The sequence below is a fragment of the Corvus moneduloides genome, chromosome 17, assembly GCF_009650955.1.
Source record: "Corvus moneduloides isolate bCorMon1 chromosome 17, bCorMon1.pri, whole genome shotgun sequence".
Classification (NCBI taxonomy): domain Eukaryota; kingdom Metazoa; phylum Chordata; class Aves; order Passeriformes; family Corvidae; genus Corvus; species Corvus moneduloides.
This window is the reverse complement of record NC_045492.1, coordinates 11,331,707-11,349,852: the sequence shown is the minus strand read 5'-3', so window position 1 is coordinate 11,349,852 and position 18,146 is coordinate 11,331,707. Positions and strand designations below refer to the sequence as shown.

Sequence of the window (18,146 nt, the reverse complement as noted above, 5' to 3'; positions counted from 1 at the left end):
GGGTGTTGTGAATCTCCAGGGTTATTTTATTATATTAGTAGAAGCAGCTTATTAACTGGAATAAAAAACTGACCCAAATAATTCTCAGTAAATGATTAGTGCCCTACTTGGACTGAGCTGAAGTGGCAGCAGTTTCAAGGCTAAGTCCTCGTTTACGCAGTAAGTTGCAATTGTCAAAGCAGCAATACTGTGCTAAAAGACTACGGTAAATCCTCAGATCCCTCTATTCCATCAGGCTCTACTCCACTCCCAGGAGCTGATTCCTGCTCGCTTTCATAAATAGCCCAACTGGCATGATGCTGCAGCCTGAGAAGCCTCGTGCAGTTGTAATAGGTGCCACTCAGACCCACAGCATAAAGTCTGTCAGCAGCGTTTGGAAGTGGCCCTGGCAGTGGCCCATGTGGCTTTGAGCTCTCCACAGAGCTCGCGCAGGATCTGCAGCGCTCTGGGAGCAGCCCAGGGTGGAATTGCACCGTCCTTTGGTGGGTGATGAGTCACCCTGGCAGGTTATGTCACCCTTTCTCTTCACACAACCCCCAGCCTGGCTGCCCATTCACTGCGTGGCCTGGGCCACGTCTGTGCCCTTCTCTCCAGCTCCGCTCACACAGCCAGATGCCAACCTGCCCCTGGAAAACTCCCGAAATGCAGCTTCACTCCAGGGAAGCAGCTTAACTCTCTAACTCTCTGAGATGTTACAGGCTGCGGGATCTGGCATACAGTGGGGTTAATTCCCAGCAAAATCACAGCCTTGCTCCTGATTACCTTGGAATACTGAGGACTGGTGTTTTCCTTACCCATGGATCTAAGGTCTGTGCTTTGTTGTGTCTCCAGACCATCTCTAAAATATGGTGTTGGGACCCACTGCAACCCAAAGCAGCACATCCACTTTGATCAAAGCACACGCTGATCATTCCTGCCCAAGAACATTGCTGTTGTGAGCCTCAGAAATCCTCCAACAGGAATGTCTTCTGCCTGTCACCTCTTCATTACTCACTGCACTTCCACGGGCCGGGCACTGAAGGAGCCCTGTCTCTGGCTGCAGTTTCATTGTGGCACAGCTGACAGCTGCTTGCCTTTCCCAAGGATGTGAGGAACGTGCAGAGGAGCGTTACCTTGAACACATTTAGGGAGCTCCCCCCTCGATGTTTCTCCCCATTGTGAGCACGAGGCTGATGAGGTTTATCTGTGCTTCCAGCACTGGGGTAAGGGCTGCCTGTCAAGCAACGCGGGCAGTGGTTCACACACCGATGATTGTGTACAGGCTGCCTTCACAATGAGCTGAAATGTAGGCAATGAACTTTTTCCCCACTCCCCTTCCCTGTATCATAGCAACTGTGCTACTGCAAGGGCTATTTTAAGAACAGTAACTTTTCACCAAACGTGATTATGAGGCAGGCTGACTGAGCTCAGTGTGCAAAAATACTGCATCCTTTCCGCAGCATCTCTGGGCCAAAATCTGATAGCCTCACCCAAAAGCATAGGAAATTACCCTGCAGATTGTCCAAATAGCATCAAAAAGAGGCAACTGTGAATGTTGCTATTTTAATTCAATGTTCAAGGAACTTGTAGTGATACCATTGCAAGAAAACACAGCCCTGTCAGGAGCTTCCAGAAAGAAGTGTCCAGGGCTGAGAAATACAAGCTGGGAGGTGAACTGCAGGAGTGTCCATCAGCATGGAGAGCTGCCCAGGGAGGGAAGTGATTGCTTTCTGTGCTTTGCAACAGTGATGTAGATCTTGTAAATTCTGCAGGAGTAAAAGGGTGGTTTGTATTCTGAGGACTCTTGCCTGAATAGGAGAATACTAGAAAAGCTTCAGTCATCAAGATGCATACAGCTGCAGGGATCACTGGCACAAAAATCTTTCAGAGTAAGCAAAGGGAGCAGTTTCTAGGTCTGCATGAAGAGGGATTTGAATTTCTGATCAGCTCAATCACACAGGACACACTTTTCAAAGCTGAGTAACTAAAACTGTGCTAAAAACCTGCAGCTCGGTAGGGAATGTGAGCAGCCTTTCTTTCCTTCAGCAAGGCTCCAGCATCACTGGATGACAGCGAGTCGTGCACAGAGCCTGACACAACCCAGACATGTCAGACCAACCTGGGCATGTGCTGCTCTGCTTGTGCGAGGGAAGAATTGCCTTCTCCCAGAGACCTCTGCCCATTGCTCGTCTCCCACATGGCAGCTACTTCCAGAGCACAGTGGCCATTTGCTCAGGCTGCTGAATGCCCACAGAAGTAGGTGCCTCGTTGAGAAAACTGAGTGGGTTTTAGTATCCGGATGGGCTGGATCGCAAATCACAGGATTTGCATTACAGGTGGTTAACAGAGAGATCGGGTGCTGTTCTAAGAGAAGTCTCAGTCCTCTGAGCACTGGGAGGTTTGAGACTCCCTCTTCTCAAGAGGATAGCAGGGGGATCTCAGCCTTCACTGCTCATGGTTTAGTTAAGATTAAATGACTTGTTGTTTTAGATTCTGATGGCAAAGCCTGCACCGGTGACGATGCCACGAGGGCGACGCAGAGCGAGGCTCCAGCACCCGTGTGCCAGGCACTCACCTCAGAGGAGGGGCAGCAGGAGACCACAACAGCAGCCACAACAAATGTGACCTCCTTTGGTGAGGAGCTGCACTTGGATGAGCCAAACGAAGATGCAGGTATTGGATAGAAAATGTTTTCAAAAAAACTATGAAGTGTTATAAAAATACTTCTGCTGAGGAGTTGAATTTGTCAGTGCATTAAAGGGTCAAAGCACCTTGTTCAGCTCAGCTCCATACTGGGTTAGCAATTGGTACTTAAAAGCAGTGATTTGTGAGACTCCTACCAAACTGAGGAACTACACAAAGCTTGGCATGATGGGATTAATTGAATTATGAGATGATCCAGTCTTGGCATGGTGCCCCTTTGGTATCAGCAGTGGCTGCTGTGAAGATGAAATAAGCTTCTCTTAAAAAGATTTCTTAAACTTCTGTGCCAAGCCTGAATTTGTTTGTCCTGGCTCAGGAGAGCAATGTCAATACACAGCCCACACTGTCCATATCATCACCCTGTCCCCAGCATGCTGCAAACACCAGTGAAGTTCGATACCAGAAGCACAGATCAGCTAAACCAAGCTCCTTTCATGCAGCTCTGCTCCGGTGAGCTCATCCATGGCAGCAGTTCCTAGGGACTAGAGCAGCCAGGCACAACCCAGCAGCTGGAGGGTTCCATTCACTTCCTGACAACCAAGAAATGCAAAGCTGCAGAGATAACGCTTTATCCTGGTTTGTGAGGAGTGCCATGTAGTGATTATGGATCTTCCTGGCCTCTGCTCAATCTTTACACCTTCTCCATCTGCCTCGGCTACCTTTTGTTCTCTGTCCCACCCTTTCAGGCCCTGCTTTCTCAGGGGTCCCAGCCCCTGGCTGCTTTCCCCAAGCCCACCCCGCCTGCTTCCACCCTCAGCCTGCTTTAGCAGCTCAGAATGGAAATCATTCCCTCATTAGCTGAGGCAAAACCCATTCATCTCGCTATTCTTACAACCACCAGATAAAATCTTCACCAGATTACAGGTTTTTTTCCTTCTTTCTCTTTTCTAGGGTGTTTAATTCTGTATCACTCATGAAATTTCTTTCTGAACTTCTGATTCTTGCCATGGGGACGTACTACCATGGAAAGATAGCACCAATAGGGTGTCATGTACTTAACCTTATGGCTCTGCATAAACTCATACTGTGATTTAAAATTTACCTTACAGTGTGTTCAAAACTGTGCATTGAAGCTTTCAAAATCATCCCAATTTCTTAGGTCTCGTTCCCGAATCCTAGTTCCTTTTATTGTTTCCCTGAAACAATCTTTCCTGTCTTCTGTATTTCTTTTCCTCCATTTTTTGAGGCATCATTTTCCAAGGTTCCACAAAAATCCCTGTGGGATTACATTCTCCTGCCTACCTAGTCTGAGAGACTCCAATTTGTAGGAAATCTTTCTACCTCTTCCATTGGTGACCTCTGGCTTCCAAAAGAATTACTGCTGATCTAGTCTTAATGTGCTAATTTATCCCTGTCTGTACATCCTAACATTCCTGTCTCTAGTGAGTGCACCTGAAGGAATTAAATGGGTGGGAAAGCTCTTCAAAATTGTCAGAGTTTATTGTCAGTGTTGCTAAGTTTATTATAATGCCGAGTTTTTTATAACATTGGCCCTTGAGCTCAATCCAGGCCTAATGCAGTGGGTGTCTTTCTAGAAATCTATATGAGTAAGTGACCAGCTAGAAACAAAGTGAATATATTTGCTTTGTACCCAATGTGTTCTATGTCATCCTGAGGATGTGGGATAAAAGCCAAGGTAGGGAAGAGGAGAAAACACAATTTGTAGACTTCATGTTCATGTTAATACACAGAAAAAGAGCAGCCAGGGCACAAAGAGGGTGGTTTTCCCCACCTAACTTTGCCAGCAGCCTTGGGGCCAGTCCCAAGGGGAGGATTTCTACCTGGTAATGAGATTGAGATGGCATTTTGACAAGTGGCACTCCATGAATAATTCGCTACTCCAGCAGGAGCCTAGTGCTGAGCACTTGGAATATTTTCAGCAGGATAATATTCACTCTGCAGTATGAAATCTGTTAATGGGTTTGTGTGCTCCAGACTCAGGTCTGCCTGACGCCACTCCCAGACCAGGGTGGAGTTCAGGACCAAAAAAGTCTGACTGGGGCTGAGAGTGTTTGGGATCCACCTTCTCTGTAGCAGAGGTCCCACTGTGGCTGCTCCTCTGCACCTGTGCCAAGCAGCCCTTCCTGTCACAGGCACACCCACTGATTCTGGAGTTACTGCCAGAGAAAGCATTGCTCCACTCAGGGAAATGCACTCAAATCTGACTAATTTTCCTCTCAAGCTCCTCACATCTACTGGGGCTCTTGATCTTTCTATAATGTAACCCATTAGTGACTTTATTTTTCCCTTCCTCTATTACCCATTTTGTCTCCTGTGCAGTGGGCACAAACACCCAAGGGATGTCACCCTGGAACAAAGCATTTCCCTAGAAGTACATTCAAAAAAATTATTTCCTTCTATAATGCACATAACTATCACATACAGCAGCTTTCCTGTCATGACAAATTTCACAAGAACTCCTGTTAATGATGCATATTTATTCTACTTTCCTGTCTCTTTTGAGTGATAAATACTCATTCCTCCTCTTCTAGGCATACTCATTAATCTGTTTGTCAACAAATTAAATGCCATTATCTTGCTAGTGCTATTGTTTCCAACTGCCTGAGTGCTTTGGTGCCTCCCCACGCACTCTGAGCACGAAGCTGCTGAATGATCATTAATACAGAGAGTTTGAATTCCCAACGAGACACACAAAACTGAGCCAAGAAAAGATTCGTGATGCAGCAGCTGTGGGTGCCACTGCAGCGAGATTTCAGGAGACGCCCTAGAACGGTGTGGAGGGAAAGGTCCTCTGGTTAGACAATCCAGAGTGCCAAAAGAAGAGGGATTTGCCCAGGAGTTTGGACCTCTCTCATGCTCTGCATGACCCCAGCTTTGGATCCTCAGCACAGGAAGACATAGACCTGTTGGAGGGCCAGAGACCCATCAAAAGGATCAGAGGGATGGAACACGTCTCCTGAGAGGGCAGTCTGAGAGAGTTGGGGTCATCCAGATGGAGAAAAGAAGGCTTCAGGGAGATCTTGTTGCAGCCCTTCAGTACTTAGAGGGAGTTTAATAAAAAGATGGGGAGAAACTTTTTGATAGGACCTGGTCCTGTAGGACAAGGGGCAATGTTTGTAAACTAAAAGAAGGAAGGCTAGATACAAGGAAGAATTTTTTTTACAATGAGGGTGGAACACATTGCCCAGAGAGGTGGTAGATGCCTCATCCCTGGAAACATCCAAGGTCAGGTTGGATGGGACTCTGAGCACTTTGATTTAATTGAAGATGTCCCTGCTCATTTCTGGGGGTTGGACTAGATACCTTTAAAGGTCCCTTCCAACACAAACTATTCTGTAATTCTGTGCTTAGGAGAGATTTCAACACTGATCTCCCCATTTGGATGAGTGCTTTGCCTGCTGGGGTAGGAAAAATGACCCTCATGGCTGCTGCTGAGCCCAGAGTGGCTGGAAATGCAGTTTGGAGGGAGCCTGGCCATGGCTGGGCACCTGGATCAGAGTCAGCCTCAAGCCTCTCAGTGGTTCCCCACACCTGCCAAGGCGGAGATCAGGACATGCAACAGAGTGAGAGCCCAGCAGTGAAGCTCTGTGCAAGTCTGGGCATTGCCAGAGCAGCTGTATCTGAGCAGAATTCAAGGATGCTAATTTTGGACTTCATCACTGAAATTCCACCTATGTCCTGCTTCAGCTTCATGCCTTTCTGGATCTATTCCCCTGTGCCCTCATCACAGCCTGGTCAATTTGATGAACTGCTTAGTGATTCAGCCTGCACTAGCTTTCACAGCTAAGTGTTTTTACCATCCTTGCAGAGACAATCCTGAAATGAGCAGTGCTTCACAATCTCAAATTAGGGCTTTGGAGACTGAATTTTTTCTTGAGCACTTCACTGGTCCCCTGTTCCACTCCAACTGCTCACATCCGATAGCAAATCTTTTTTGTGGCAGGTTCTTTCTGGTTATCAACTTTAACTTCAGGACAGGCTCAACAGCTCTGGGGTCAGGTACAGTAAAAGGAGACTCGGGAAGCAAGTTGAAATAATGTATTAAATAAGATAAAAATCATATGGGGAAAATAAACACATCAACTATTGGAAAGTCAGTTTCTAGGTAATAATATGGGTTTGATACTCTTTGCCCTTTGGCTGTGTGTTCCTAGACAGAAGACTCACCCAGTGACTGTGGCACCACAGCTGTGTGCTCTGAGAAAATTCATTGCAGTTCTCAGAAGTAGCTTTGCCTCACTATCCTCATTATTAAAAAAAAAGGAAAAAAGTCAGGGGGAAAAGGCTATAGGGAAATAAAGGAAGCTCAGCAGTTGTCTCAGGAACATCAAAACTAACATTTCTTCAATATCCTCATACATCTTATTCTTCACCTGCCCTGGCTGGTTGGCTGTTTCTCACAATTACTTTCATTGTGGAAAAGAAGTGCTTCTAGCTGTGTGCCATGTGTTCAGTTTCTCTGAATGCTCCTGGCATTGTCCCCTGGCCTGTCATTATTAACTTTGTGTTCCATTAATTTCACACACCTTCCCACTAGCCAAGAAACCTTCAGCACCCATGGAAGAACTGGAAGATGCCAGCCTGCCAGCATCTGAAGACAGTCCACAAGCCTTACCTGTACCTGAATCCACAGACTCCCCCCAGAAGCAGACAGAAAGAAACCCAGCACAGCTTCCCAGCCCTCCATTTCTCCCAGCTCCACCACCTAAGGCAATCTCCAAGGTCACCAAGAACATAACAGGTCAGTCATCACTGCTCAGTAAAGATTTTCCCATCCTTTATGTGTTGTTCACCTCCTATCAAATCCTTTTCTCATGTCTGTTTTTAAGCCCCAAACTGCTGAGAATCAGGCCAGTTAAACTGAATGAGCCATAACCATGTCTGGTTGCCTGATAACAATGCACTGATCTTTGTACTTCACATATTTATCTGAATCTCTCAGGGGATTATTTGGTGTGAGTCTATAGCAATAAACACACATAAAACAAATCAAACCAACTGCAGACATCTGCTGAATCCCATGCTCATATCGATATGCCATAAAACATAAGGAAGATTTAAATGTTTTCATTACCTAGACTCCCACTGGAGAGCAGGATAGCAGCCAAAATCTGGTTCAAGTCAAAGGTTCTGCAGAGGTTTCTGTCAGAATGGTTTGCTCTCTAGGGCAGGTCTAAACTAGAGCTAGGAAATCTGGTCTCGTTAACAGAGCACACAAGAGTGATACACCTGGCAATCCTCTGTGCCAGACTTCATTGAATGTTTCCAAAAGCAATTCCCCTGGGCCTGATTTTCTAATGTATTGCCAATGTTGTTACATTTCTCAGCATTCTGGCACTGCAGAAAGGGTGCTAAAATGAGAATGATTTTAGTTGGTTCCAATTTCAGGGTCCCTACATATGGTAAAAGCAGTTAAAAGGGCCTTATTGCAAATTAGAATCAAGTCCTGACATCTAAATGTCAGACCTGTTGGATATTTAGACTTTTAAATGACAGCCATTATGTGAGCCCTGATTTGCATCCACACTCATCATCTGGCACAATGAGTAGGGTTTTCAAAGTCACCAGGAAACAAAACATCAGAGAGGCACTGTGACCTGACCACTGGGCCTTACAGAAAATACTGAGGTTTCAGTCTCTTTGAAGAAAATTACAAGTATGTGTTTCCCATGGAAACAATTCATACTTTGTGCTTAAATGCTGTAATAACTCAAGTGGGAGCTGGATTCAAAATGGTATTTTAGTGCTCCTTAGGAACTGCTGTTCAGGTTGCTTCACCATCCTGTGCTGTGGGTGAGGCTCCCCTTCCACCCTGCAACAGGAACAGGCAGCCCCAGGCCCCCTGTGCCTTTGCTCAGCTGAGGAGAAGGCCATGCTTGGCATCAGATGTATTTGGAAACCTGACCCACGCAGGGCATAGAGATTACACCTCCACCAGGCACTTCAGAGCATTTAGTGTTCAGATATTTTGCTGCTTAACCCAAGTATTTCCTGTAGCATCTGAGATATTTTGGGTTCTGGTATTTAATTCTCATTTACATTTTCCACAAAGAACGACTTTTAATTTTCTCAATGACTCCAGTAACTCTAGACCCTTTTCCAGTAGTGATTATACATGTTTATTTTTGTGAGGATGTGGAGGCAGTGCTAAGTTAAAATTAAACAAATACCGTCAGTGAGTGAGAGGAAATACAAAAGTGTAGGGAGAGAGGGCGATTATGAAAGAAAAGGAAGATGAAGAGGCTGAAAAGCTCTTTTGTGTTCAGTTTCTTTCCCCCCTATACAATGCCAGGGATGCTGTCAGCAGAGGAGTGAGGAGTAAGTCAAGCACCAATTAATCAGAGAGAGGAGGAACAGGGCACAGTGCCAAGACATCACTTTGCAAGATTATTCACCGAGCATCTGTCATTAGGACAAATCAGGTGTGATCTCAGGAAATTCTCAATATTGTCCAAAGCTGCAATGAGGATGAAATTGGCCCTTGACCTGTTCCAGGAACAAGCTGGTGTAAAGACGAAACAAAGTCTTCTCTTTTCCTGCTTTAGGGCTGAGCCGAACCCATGGTTCTTGCCCTGAGGAAACACAGACCCCTTCTCCCTGTGCAGAGGATAAAGTGGCTCAGGAAATGGTTTTGTCCATCCCCTCAGGCTGTGATTCAATGGGCAGCAATGATAATAAATGTCCTCTGTCCAATCTCCACCGTAGCACAAAATCAAAACTCCCTTGAGTACCAAACCCCATGTTTGCTCAGCGGAGCTCAGCTGTGTTCTGGCTGGAGCAGCCACCCTGATCAGTGCAGGAGGAGCTCTGGGGTGGGAAGGTATCTCAGGCATTGCACTTCAGGCACTGTGACACTTGGAGAAATGCCCCTGTGCTTTCAGACTTTGCAGATTTTAAACAGGGTAAGTTTTGGGCTAGTTTGAGCCCTGTCTCCTGTGTGCATAGAGATGGACAAAGCCATTGCTAAGGGTTCTGGGCTGGAGGGACACAAATGTGCACAAACAGCCCCAGAAATGAAAAAAGTAACGTTAGACCTTCCTTAGAACAAAAGAGATTTTATTGAGGATGCAGCTCTCCCTCCCCACTGAAGGATGCTCTTCTCACCCCACAAACAAGAAAAGAGACCAGGCTTAGTGTTGCCACACTCAGATTTTCAGTGTTAGACTTTGGTTATCACTTCGGGAGCTCTTCTTAAGCAAACTTAAGAAAAGGCATGTTTTTGGTAACCCTTATGCAGGATGCTGGCTCTGAGAGGAGATATTTAATATCTGAAGTTAGTGGTTTTTACCCTCTCCAGTTGTCTAGCAAGTTAGCCTGCTAAGTGGAACCAAGTCCTTGTTACAGGACCTATTTCAGGATAATCCTGGCTTGAGCAGAAGTTTTTCTCTGCTATGAATGGAAGGATTTATCTCAAAAGTAAGCAGAAAAAAAGGAAAAATTACCTGAGAAAACACATTTGTACCAAAGCTGCACAAGCTGTGCTAGTTTAAATTCCTGTGTGAAGCACTAGGTGGCAACAAGGGACAAGAAATACTCTGGGATGAGGCACTCGCATTGCCTTTCTACACCCAGCCCGAGCTGCTGGTGTAAACAACTCCGTATGCCTGAGGCTTGGGACAGGGATCTAAGGGGAGAGGGAAAAGGACTGCAGAACGGGAAAACTAAGCAGCATCTTTTCCAGGCCAGATGTTCAGTTATCCTAAGGGTGGGAAGCTACCAAATTTACAACCAGGGAAATGTCCACTGTGTTGCAGACTCAAATGCTAGGAGATGTTATGTATCAGTCTAAATGTATAACTCAACTCTAACTTCAGACAAAATGTTTACATTGCATAGAAAATACCTGAATCCGGGGGTAAAAAGAGGTTAGATTGCCCCACCCTTCTTTTTTCTTGTTAGTGCTCAATATCCCATCTTTCATTTGGATGTCTTTTGGTAAGTTTTGTTATGCAAACATTATCCTCATATTATAATGATTTTGGGATTTTCTCAACGGGCATATGAAAGACAGAGGTCTGAGCTGTGCAGCAGTCACAGAGCAGCAGCGAATAGACACTGGTACATTTTGTCCAGACTCAGAACCACGGGACATAAATTTTAATACAGTCTGCCAGAGTCCAGCAGAGAAAATGCTGGATTGGAAAGGCACCACAGCCCAAGACTTTGGTGGTTAGGAGCAACAGTGTGGGCAAGCAAAAAATGCATTGGTGGGCTGGGAAAAAGGAGGATCTGATTCTGTGAGAAAGAGGGGAAGTGGAAGAGGCATCTATTTTGCTAGATTAAAGGTGTGGAGCGGTGCAGCAAGAGCATTTTGAACTCAGTTACTCAGCCAGTTACCTCACAGCAAGAGCAAAACATCACCATTTATCCTCTGTTCAGTATAACAAATGCATTTCAGTGCAGGCTCTGTGCAAAAAAAAAAAAAAAAAAAAAAAAGAAAAGAGCCCTGCACAGCCTCTTCCCCTTTTGTGTTTTGACAGTGGGAAGTGAAATGGATGACCCAGCCATGAAATCTCCTCCTTCCACCATCCTGAAGAACTATGTCATTGTTGGTTCCTCCCAAATCTCAGGACAAGCTGCCCTCTTCCACCCCTCTGGCCAGAAAAGCTCAGAGCCCCATGGCAGAGGCCAGGTAACAACGCCCACCGGTTCCCCTCACCTGGCTGCCGTTCATCTGCCTTTACCTCCCAGCAGAGTCATTGAAGAACTCCACAGGGCTCTGGCCACCAAACACCGGCAGGACAGGTACCTACAGCCTCCTGGCTCCAGGGCTGCATGAGGACACTCATCCCACCACATCCTTTTTCTTGGAAAATGTTCCTATCCCTGTTGTTAGAGTTTTAATTGCTCCTACAGCTTGCGGTTGCCTTCCTCGTGATGTCACTGCTTGGAACATCCATCCCTGGTTAAAGTGCTTAATTTGGCAGCTACTTCAGAGGATGTTCTTCCTTTATAGGGAGGCTACTGGGGCATGGAGTAGGTTTTCAAACAGATAGAGTAATGGGATAATCCTTGATCAAGTTAGAGTAGCAAAGGCACATCCTGCTCCAAGTACCAGCCCTCTACACATGAGAAATGCTGCAATTTCTGTGTCTCTTGGCTGGCACAGGAGCACATACAAGATCCATTTTTAATACAAATACTTTTGGGAAGCACACTGGGTGCTTTATCTGGGTTTCATTATAAACCCTCCTGTATATCAGAGGAGGGCAGACATAACCTTTGCCGTCCCAGAGCTTTGGAGTGAAGTTGGTATCATTTCTCAGTTCCCTAACAACTACTGTCCCAGGGCACAGATTCACATGCTATCATTTCCAGGCCCTGTTAAACCTTTTTCATGATCATACAATATCATATGAATAGTCATGTTTTATGCCACGCATGTTTTACATTAGAAGGCCATGTTGTTGGGGGGTTTTTTAATCACTACAGTTTATCTTGTGACCATATATATCAAAGAAAAACATTTGTCACCGCCCCTCCATATCTTATTTTAATGGCAGAGACAGGAAAGTAGATCCACATTAGCCATTCTCAACTTGAAAATGCCATCCTGTGTTGGTCCATGCTGAACTCACTGCCCTGTCCTTTACGAGCTACAGGACATTTTTCTCATTCTCATGTAAGTTTCTACTGCAGCAATAAAACAGTCTTTGTAAAAACTGGGCTGTGCATCTTCCACCCACAGCTTCCATGGAAGAGAAAGCAAAGGCTCTCCAAAAAAAAGAGTGGATGTCCGTCCCTCAAGAACATCGAGTATGGAGCGCAACAAGGAGAAGGAGAACTCGCTGAGTTATGGCAGCGACTCAGAAAACAAGAGGAACTCGGTTAAAGAGTCAGATGAGAACAAAGAAAACATGATCATGAACTCAGAGCTCAAGGAAGAGTCTGTTTTTTATCAGGATGAGGAAGTTTTGAACGACTCTGTTATTTCTGGTAAGGAAAGTCACTGTATTACAAAGATACACTCTCGCAGCTGAAGGGAATGCTCTAAAGGCAGCAGGCAACAGAAAATATTCAGAAGGGTAAATTCCTCTACTGTCACATCAACTGTTTGAAGGAATCCTGGTGAAAAGCTGAAGTTAAATTGGAGTCACAGTGATTGTGATTGTCCTGGCAGGTACTGCACACTGAGATGTATCACTGTGCTTTACCCTCTCAGTTACTGGTGCAGCCCTTGGACTGCTCTGTATGAACAGCAGCACTCTCAGACATCTCACTGTCAGTAGCCAGAGCTTTCTGTACACCCAGTGCCAATGCTGGTGGTGTTTTGGAATTTCAGGACTATTATTCCATGCAGTGATGGTACATGGAAAAGTGATTGAGACCAATCAATCTAGGAAGGACAAACATGTAGAGAAAATATCTTAAAGAATAAAGTTTCTCTCCATTTGGTCCATTTTACCCCTTCTTGAGACATATGGGGAATGCATTTTATAAACCTGTGCAATTATTTAAGTGAGCTTTGGCAAAATAATCAGCTCTCATTAGAAAATTTATTTTTCATTCAAGGTTTTAATGTTTTCCATGTTAGCAAGACAGATTCAATCTGAAATGAATCCTTCACTCTCTTCATGAATGCATTAAAAGAAGGCAGGCAGAGAACAATTAATCAAAAAATAATTGTTGTAGCAGATGAAAGATGAATTTTAAAAGATGTCTTTGAAAGCCTGAGCCAGCAGACAGGACACGAGTTCTGCTGCTGTGTCTTAAGACACCAAGTAACAGAACAGACTCCTGAGGTAAGGCAAAAGAAAAGAGTCCCTTGCCTAACTGCTGTGCATTTAAGGATAGCTTAAAACATAAAAACCACCTTTTAAGTTCTGTTTTTTTTTCTGCCTACGTGTGTAAAAGTGGTCTCCTTTGATAAAAATTCCAAGAGCTAGAGGCAGCCAGGCAAAAAATATATTATCCCCTACAAGCAAAACCAAATCTGAATATTTTACTATTGAAGGTGAACCTCTCTATATTTAACAAATAATTATTCATGATTATGATGATAGGAGGACGCTGGTTATTGTAAAAGTTTCAGTGATATCTAGAAGCAGCTCTGGGCTTTCCACAATAAGTGCTTGAGTTTTGGAAAATGTCTGCAGTTGAAGGACAGTAGTGGTGTATTGGGGATGGCTGAGGTCAACTGAGAAAACCAGCTCTGTTTTAAAGATATTTTGGCTTTATCGTGGCTACAACAACACTGCTGCTCAGTACAGAGGATACTGAGCTCTGTGACTGATGTCCAGTTAGACAAGCTGGGACATTCCCAAGGCATTTCTGGTGCGGACACTGGGAAGCACTGCTGGTGCCAGCATTCACTCAAGTGAACCACTGAACCACTCCAGAGGTGCAGTAGTGACAGGAACAGCACCAGAACAATTCCCTAAACATCTCCAGATTCCTTCTGGTTTGAAAAAATCTGGGCTGGTTTCCAAGTCAGGGAGTAAAACTATCCATTAATCCCTGTACTCCCTTAGTACATCAGCCACTGCCACCACGACAGGGCACACAGCCCTGTGGCTACAGGGAGGTACAGACAGGTCACAGATAACTCTGGAAAAAGTGAGGAATTATACCTTGGTTTTCCATTAGCATCCTACTCAATAAATTATTCTTTGAAACCTCCGAAAACTCAAGGCAAGATGAGCTTAAAAATCAGCATTACTAGAATGTAGCCCACAACTGATAACTGGTACAATCAAGGTCTGTCCGGCATCAGGCAGTGTTAGGATTTGCTTTTTAATTGATAGAACAGTGAATATGAGAAAAAGAACAGTAAACATACAGGAAATTAAATGTCATGATTCTACTGAATTAAACCAGGAAGTTTTTGCAGGAACCTGCAGCCCTAACATGAAAAGGGTGTGAATTTCACAAGCATTTCTTGTTGACCTAGCTGAGGTGTGATAAACCATGAAACAATCCAGCCAAGATTCTGCCTGAGATAGATGGTCATGGGACAGACTGGCGCTGAACGTGCCTGGCTGACCAGGAAAAATAGCCCTTAGGAAGAGAATACTTCAATAAGGGTGTTTGCAGGTTCAGTTTCTTCTGAGGTAGTGATCAGGAAGGAATTTGTCTCAGGGTGCTGAAAATGGATGTGGGGAAAACTAGCTTGGGGCTTCATTTTCTCTTCGTTCTCTAGTTTTGTTTGATTCACATGCACTTATTCTCTTTTAATATTTAAATTTTGCGTGTATACTTGCATTTGAACCTGTTCTGGTAAATTATGTTTCATTATGAATAACCCACCTTTGATTGACAGATGGAGCTGACACCATTAATTAGGATTTTGACCGCACTTCCTTTAAAGTCAATGACAACAATCTTATAGATTATATCACTTTCCATGCCCCCAAGGTGTCCTGCCCTGCCCTGGGACACACTGCACTGGCCAGTGCTACAGATCCCGTGGCCTGGACACACAGAGCTCCTTGTTCGTGTGCAGGCTCTCCACAGAAACCTCCTGACATGGCCAAATTCCCTATAACATACTTTAACATACTCAAGTGAGACTGGGAACGTGTGCAGGGATACCCAGGAGTTTTCTAGCCCCGAAAGTCCTTCAGGTTGTTTCCAGCAGGAATTCTGTTGGTTCCTGTGCACCCACTCCCAGCGTGGTGGAGGCTGGAGAAACCTTGTCAGAGTCCCAAGTCTGTGGCTTTGTGAGCCAAATGCTCCTGCTGGAGTCAGATACTCAGTTAGCAGAAGGCTCCATGTGGCAGCAGCCAAATCATTTAACTTCCCTGCCCATCTGTTAAATGTATATCTGCTACTTCAGACAGGGCTGTGTGGTTTAATTTAATTAATGCTTGCAACAGACTGTGAGAGCATTTCAAGGAGGGTGCTAAATAAGGGCACAGCTTTTAGTCTCCAGAAAGGGGTTTTGAGCTGATTATGGTTTCTAAAAAGTTTAACTTTAGACCACTGCAACTCTCAAGAGATTTTTCACTGCTCACACAGGGAGACCAAAACTACTCTATCCCACTCTTGCCAACTGGTAGATGTGGGAAGGAGGTTGTACAGACTCCTTCCCTCTGCATAAAGAAATTTGAGATCAGTGGTGATAATAATAATGGAGGTCCACAGATCCCAAGCAAATAAAACCCCAGTATTTGGGGATGAGAACCTATTTAGGAGTTAGAGTCTTGTCAACCTCCAGAGCATCCTTTAAAAAATAGACTTTAATCCTATCTCAAATGCCAAACAAAAATACCAATTAAATGTCATTTTCTTTAAAAACGAGGTGACCTTCTGTAGAAAAGGTGAAACATTAAATTAAAAAGAAACCAAACCATTTAAAGCAAAAAGGAACCAAAACAAATTAACCTCCCTATTACACACAGTGCCCCCAAGATGAAACAAAGATTTAACTGCAGCTCCTGCATGCCCTGAGGAATATGTTCCCTCTGCATTTGTGGTGGTTTTGTGTCTGAGCCCTGCTCAGCTGTAGTGCTGCTCTTGCACATGGATCACTGCTACTCTGTGCCACCCCTGCTCTCCAGAAGTTCCTGTTTCATCCCCAGGAGCTGCCTTTCTAATAACTTTCCTTTCAATGCATGTCCCAGGTACTTTGCCAAGAAAATGCAAGAAAGAACTGCTGGCAGTAAAACTACGGAACAGACCAAGTAAGCAGGAGCTGGAAGACAGGAATATTTTCCCAAGGAGAACGGATGAGGAAAGACAGGAAATCCGGCAGCAAATTGAAATGAAACTCTCAAAGTAAGTGCTGTGAATGAGAACAGGGAGAGGCCTCCCTTTACAATGGAGCATCCTCTGAGTCCTGTCAGATGAGACACTGTCACGCCCCCCCCGGTCCATTTCCTGCAGGGAACCATCCACAAGCCAATACAGCACATTTTCAGCTGTCAATCAGCCACAGGAAAAAAGTCTTAACTCCCTCCTCAGTCAGGATTGCCTTGATTTCAAGGGAAAGCAAGACAGAAGTCAATTTGGAGACAAAATCCTGCCAAATCTACCTGCAGCTCTGTTGCTGCAATCAAGATTTGGAGGTCCTTCAGAAAACCCAGTGCTTTAACAAAAATAGTAATATAATTATTGATCAACCTGATTTGGCTTTGTCAGCTCTAGCTGAATGTGAGGATAAAAGCAATTGTTAGAGCTGCACACTTAGCAAGGGAAAGCTGCTGTCTTGGTGGCTGCACTGGTGCTTTAAGGCAGAAGCAGCATTGCCCTCACCTGGGGAAGGTGCCTGTGTAAGTCCAGCTGCAGGCACAGCAGGGATGCTCTGGTTTTGATCAGTAACCAGGGCAACAGAGGAGAGCTGTGAGAGAAACAGCATCACTGTGGCGTGTAGCCTAAAGCAAAGACTGAAGGTAACCAGGAGGCTCACACTGCACCATTTGGTTTTTGTGTGTGCCTTTTTTAAGAGCTGTATTTGGATATCTGCAGACATGAATATTTTAGAGGAGACAAAGTGTATTTTTAAATAATCTGTGCCGTGCTGCCCACACGGGGACAGCGAGCGCTGCTCACCGCCAAAATGCTTGGAATCAAATTGAGAAACATGAATGGAAGCTCATTTTCAAGGCTTATTAAATATTAATATCTCAAGCCTCTCCTGAAAGAAACATTTATTGATATTTAGACTAACTCATTCATGTACATGCTTTTGATTAAACTTTACCTCTGGGGACAGGGAATGAGAACAAATATGTGGATCAGAGCACAAGTCCTAACGGACCGGAGTTTATGGAGGAGAACATCTCTGCCACCACCACCCCTGCCCTCAGCTAAGGAATGAGCTGCTGAGGAACACAGAGGAGGTTTTGAGTGCCCTTCATGGTTCCCCTGCAACAGCAGAGATGGAGTTATGGTCCCTCCAATCTCAGTGGGTGCACAGCAGCACTTTGCACCTGAAGGGGAGCAGTGCTTTGTGCCAGGGGCTGCACAGCTCAGTGCAGGTGGCAGACCCTGCCACACAAAGCACGTACATCCAGACAAGTAGAAAAGATCTCACTACAGTCTACATTAACTTCCAAGAGTTACAGAGTGGATTATAGGTGTGTCCCATTAGTACCCATCACCTTTGGAAGGGAAGATGGGCCTTGATCATCCTGACTTTGCAAGCCTCGTGCATTCATTCCAGGGAAACACGTCACATTGCGCCCAATATTGTTAACTCCATTATTTTAGCCATTTAATCATTCCTAAGATCTCTTCATACATCAAAGGCCGAATTTGATTGCTCTAAAATGCCACCCTACTGCATCCCTAAAATCAAGTTCAACCATCACAAAGTATTCACTGAATGAGAAGATTGTGTCATATCCAGCCCCATCTCATATTGCTGAAATGCCTGGAAGGTCACATCTCTTCTCAGCCCTGCCTGACTTCTCTTAGTGTGAAAGGTCTGATGGAATCGCAGCTTCAGGTGCTGTAACTACAAGGTTTATCCCTTTCTTTCCATTTACCATTTATCTTGCTTAATAATGAGCCTAAAGAATTATTGTAAGGGATGCATTCCTAGAGTCAAATGTCAGTACAAG

At 44.8% G+C, this 18,146-nt stretch overlaps 1 protein-coding gene across 2 annotated transcripts in view; it reads left to right on the top strand.

The window, feature by feature from the left end:
• The window catches only part of PHACTR3 (phosphatase and actin regulator 3), a 100,037-nt gene that overhangs the window by 55,529 nt on the left and 26,362 nt on the right, over positions 1-18,146 (top strand). For both annotated transcript variants that reach the window (XM_032126622.1, XM_032126623.1), the window contains exons 4-8: positions 2,470-2,652; positions 7,181-7,384; positions 11,124-11,388; positions 12,332-12,579; positions 16,206-16,359. In XM_032126622.1, coding sequence (XP_031982513.1) covers positions 2,470-2,652; positions 7,181-7,384; positions 11,124-11,388; positions 12,332-12,579; positions 16,206-16,359 — 1,054 coding nt within the window. The remainder of the gene's footprint in view (positions 1-2,469; positions 2,653-7,180; positions 7,385-11,123; positions 11,389-12,331; positions 12,580-16,205; positions 16,360-18,146) is intronic.